This window comes from Charadrius vociferus, unplaced genomic scaffold (assembly GCF_000708025.1).
Source record: "Charadrius vociferus isolate BGI_N301 unplaced genomic scaffold, ASM70802v2 scaffold434, whole genome shotgun sequence".
NCBI classification, from domain to species: Eukaryota; Metazoa; Chordata; class Aves; order Charadriiformes; family Charadriidae; genus Charadrius; species Charadrius vociferus.
In genome coordinates this window covers 741,197-745,272 of record NW_009648154.1, presented here as the reverse complement: position 1 = coordinate 745,272, position 4,076 = coordinate 741,197, and the positions used below count along the sequence as shown (strand labels likewise).

Below are 4,076 nucleotides of genomic sequence, written 5' to 3'. Positions count from 1 at the left end.
TGGAGAGCGCCGGCCGCGTCCCCCAGCAGCCACTCGCCGCCGAAGGGAAATGCATTCCCACCTGGTCCCCCCCAGGCACCTCTGGTTTACTTACCAGGTCTAAACTCTGTAGCTTAAACCCATAGACAGCTCCTCGTTTACTGCTGTTCATGTAGTTTCCGAGAGCCAGGATTATCTGCCAGGAGGAAACAAGAGCAGAGCGTGAATTTCCAGGAGAAACGCACGGCGCTTCAGAAACCTCTGGAAGGAGAGCTGGTGTGTATCCAGGTACGGCTGCAGGACACGTAAGGGTGAGCGGTTGAGCTATTGAACGTATCTAAAATCAGACCTACCTCCAGTATTTTCTTAAGCTTCTGGGATGACTTTATTGAGACGGATGCAGCTATTATTGCATGAAGTTGCTGCAGGTAAACACAGGAAGAGCTTTGGTTAATACACGTCGAACCCAAGAGTAAAATTAAAATCTACAAACTCATTCTGAAAAAAGCCTCGTGTTTTTCATCCATGCCGTGGGCTCTAGCATGAATGTCATCCTGCCCTGACACGTCAGGATTTCAAATAATTCATCTACACCGCAGATTTACCACACTCAGGTGTGGTTGGGTAGAAATGTGTATTTACATTTCAATCCTTACGACTGTGAAAGACGCATCAGGTAGAATGGGACACACTTCAAAGAACCCACGGATCAGCACTGATAATACCTTTCCCTGATGATACAAACAACTACATTTCCACTTAAACCGGTTTTGAGCTTCTACAGGGTAAAGAAACAGGAAGGTAGGGAGCAGTCCAGGCTACGAGCTGCCGCACAAATGGCACCTGGGACACTGGTGTCACTGATATATGAAAATATAGCGAGGAAACCAGTTCTTCATTCGTGTGTTTCTTCTCTGTCCCCAGGAAACCCACAATCACTCCGTCTTAGAAAAATTAACCTCTCTATAACCTTCACCGAGTGCCCCACACCAGCGCGTGGCTGCAGCGCTCCCCGCAAGCTGACCCACGCCGCAGAGCGCAGCTCCCAAGGGGAGCCTGGTCCCCTGGGAAGCCCCGATCCCCGCACAGCCAGTGCGTCACCCCGGCGTCCCCAGGGCTTGTCCCCCACTCACCGGGGTCAGCATCTGGATGCTTTCTGCAAAGTTGCCTATGAACGCCATGATGGTCATCTTCTGCATCAGCCTCTCAATCTTGCTGAACTGCATCATGAACCGGTCTTCGTCGGACAGGTTCTCGATGGGTTTCCTTTCCCGCTCGTAGAGCCGCAGCACTTTCACTTCATTCTCGGTGGGCAGGAACCGCATGAGGCATTCAACAAAATCCACCGGCAACGTTTTCAGGTCAAACCTGCGTGATCACAAACCAGAAGAAGTGGTGTTATGACAACTCTACACAGATGATGGAAAAGTAACAGAAGTGAGAAAGCTGCCAAAGGCGTGACCTTCCTACGCTGCTCAGCTGCACCGGAGCCTGAGTCAGTAATGCAGTGAGACGCTATAAAAATGCTCTGAGCTTACTCCTGCTCGCACTGCCCTGGCTGGGGTGGGGGACACGGTCCTGCACATGAAGGTGTGAACAAGGTCACTGTGCAGATGTGACTGGCGCTGCTGGGCACCTTGTTTCTGTTTTCACAGACGTGGTCATTCCCATTTATCAGAGAACATATGTGGGGAGGAGCAAACAGCAGTTTTAGTTAATTGGGCCAGAGCCAGCAATGTGCCCTGGTGGCCAAGAAGGCCAATGGCATCCTGGGGGGCATCAAGAAGAGTGTGGCCAGCAGGTGGAGGGAGGTCATCCTCCCCCTCTGCTCTGCCCTGGGGAGGCCACATCTGGAGCACTGTGTCCAGTTCGGGGCTCCCCGGGTCAGGAAGGACAGGGAAATGCTGGAGAGGGTCCAGCAAAGGGCTACGGAGATGCTGAGGGGACTGGAGCATCTCTCTGCTGAGGAAAGGCTGAGGGACGTGGGGCTGTTCAGTCTGGAGAAGAGAAGACTGAGGGGGATCTCATCAACGCTGATAAATCCTTCAAGGGAGGGTGCCGGGGGATGGGAACAGTCTGTTTCCAGCGGTGCCCAGTGACAGGACAAGAGGGAACGGGCACAAAGGTGACCATGGGCAGTTCCATCTCCACCTGAGGAGGGCCTTCTCTGCTGTGAGGGCGGCAGAGCAGTGGCACAGGCTGCCCAGAGAGGTGGGGGAGTCTCCCCCTCTGGAGCCATCCCAAACCCGCCTGGACGCCGTCCTGTGCCACTGCTGGAGGTGCCCCTGCTCTGGCGGGGGGTGGCACTGGGGGAGCTCCAGAGGGCCCTTCCAGCCTCCACCAGTCTGTGACTCTGTGAAACCCCAACTGCTGAACTGCTCAGTCTGCCGCAGGTTTGGGTCACTCTCCTCGCCAGCCCAAAGGTAACGCTTGTGCATCCAAATTTTGAAGATACTACTTCATGGAGAAATGGCAGGTGTTTGCCATGGCCACAAGTACTAAGTGCTCCTGGATGGCTTCAGGATCAGCCCCCAGGGCCAGTACACCTGCGCTCTGTCCCCGGGAGCCGCCGGAGTCAGCGGGCGAAGGTCCGTATTGGCACGGGATGGGGCGCAGCTGAGCCCCGCGCTGCGCTCCCGGGTCTGCGTGTACCTCGGGCACACCTGCGTCACACTGGGGATTGGCACTGCCTGGGGCCACTACACAAACCTAATTCCTTGCCAAACCCTTCCAGTGCACTTGGAGTAAAGTCGTGTTTTATGGAGCCAACTACAATAGTTGCCTCTTGCCGATACTCCAGGCTTTGAGTGTTCATTCTAACAGAAAGCACTGCACAAGGCGAACGAGAGATGCAGTGTGCAATGGCATACTGCGCAGATACGTGAATTAGCCTCTTTGATAGAAGAAGCGTTAATTTGTTAAGCCTGAAGCACAGCGACATAAAACTGCAATTTTTTTAGTTCAGTTCAAGGGAATTTGATTTCTGGGAATTCTGAATGGTTCCATCCTTACTCCTGGCTTTTTTCCAGATGCAAAAGCATTTACATCAACTGCCAATTCAAAACCATTCCACTTACCATAATCACAGTAAATCTTAAACATGATTTCTTTGCTGACAAGTGTTTTACTTACACGTGAATAGCTTTGCATATTTCATCTGCTGTCTTTCCGGCTTTTCTTAAAGTAATGGCAAGATTTTTGGCCCTGTTGGCATCCAGTAACGTGACTTTGTTTGACCCTTTCTGAGTTATCTTTTGCTTGCTTGAAGTAAGATCAATGGCTGGACCTTGGGCTTTTGTTTTGAATATTTCTTCAAATTCATCCACGTTTAAATCCTAAAAAGGAAAGAAAATGATTTATCCCTCCTGCAGCAAACACTAAAACCCGCGCTGCCTGTGCCAGAACTGCAGGGCAAACCCTGCGCCGCTGTGACTACAGCAGAGCACTTCATCAGGAGCTGCAGGACGTAACGACCTTGCGCTCCTGAGTTAGCGATGAGGAGGTCTGGCCGCCACCCCCAGTAGCCCCATACACGTTCAAAAGTTCAGGGAAATACCCATATTAGCACTCAGGCTTCAGCCGGGCACGTGCCTCGGGAGCACGCGAGACCTGCGTACTCAGCTCTGCTCTCTGCTGCTTTAGGCTTCCTCCCCCGCCACGCAGCCGCCCGCCCAAGCCTAACTCCTCCAGACTGGAGCAGCCATTTTAGGCCGGAAAATGCATCTTCCTCATCTTGGCTGATCTGTTTTAAACACTGGAGGGAAGGAATGCCATCCCAGAGGGACCTGGACAGGCTGGAGAGGTGCGCCTGTGCAAACCTCAGGAAGATCAACCAGGCCAAGTGCAAGGTCCTGCACGTGGGTCGGGGCAATCCCCAGCACAAATCCAGGCTGGGTGGGGAAGGGATGGAGAGCAGCCCTGAGGAGAAGGACCTGGGGGTGTTGGTGGATGAGAAGCTCAACGTGAGCCACCAACGCGCAATCGCAGCCCAGAAGGGCAACTGCATCCCGGGCTGCATCCCCAGCAGTGCGGCCAGCAGGGCGAGGGGGGATTGTGCCCCTCTGCTGCGCTCTGCTCTGCTCTGGGGAGACCCCCCT

The 4,076-nt window shown here is 53.5% G+C and overlaps 1 protein-coding gene across 1 annotated transcript in view; it reads right to left on the bottom strand.

Annotated features, from left to right (window-relative positions):
• The window catches only part of FMNL2 (formin-like 2), a 76,180-nt gene that overhangs the window by 7,690 nt on the left and 64,414 nt on the right, over positions 1 to 4,076 (bottom strand). The window contains 4 exon segments of the mRNA XM_009884027.1: positions 95 to 175; positions 333 to 401; positions 1,113 to 1,347; positions 3,112 to 3,314. Coding sequence (XP_009882329.1) covers positions 95 to 175; positions 333 to 401; positions 1,113 to 1,347; positions 3,112 to 3,314 — 588 coding nt within the window.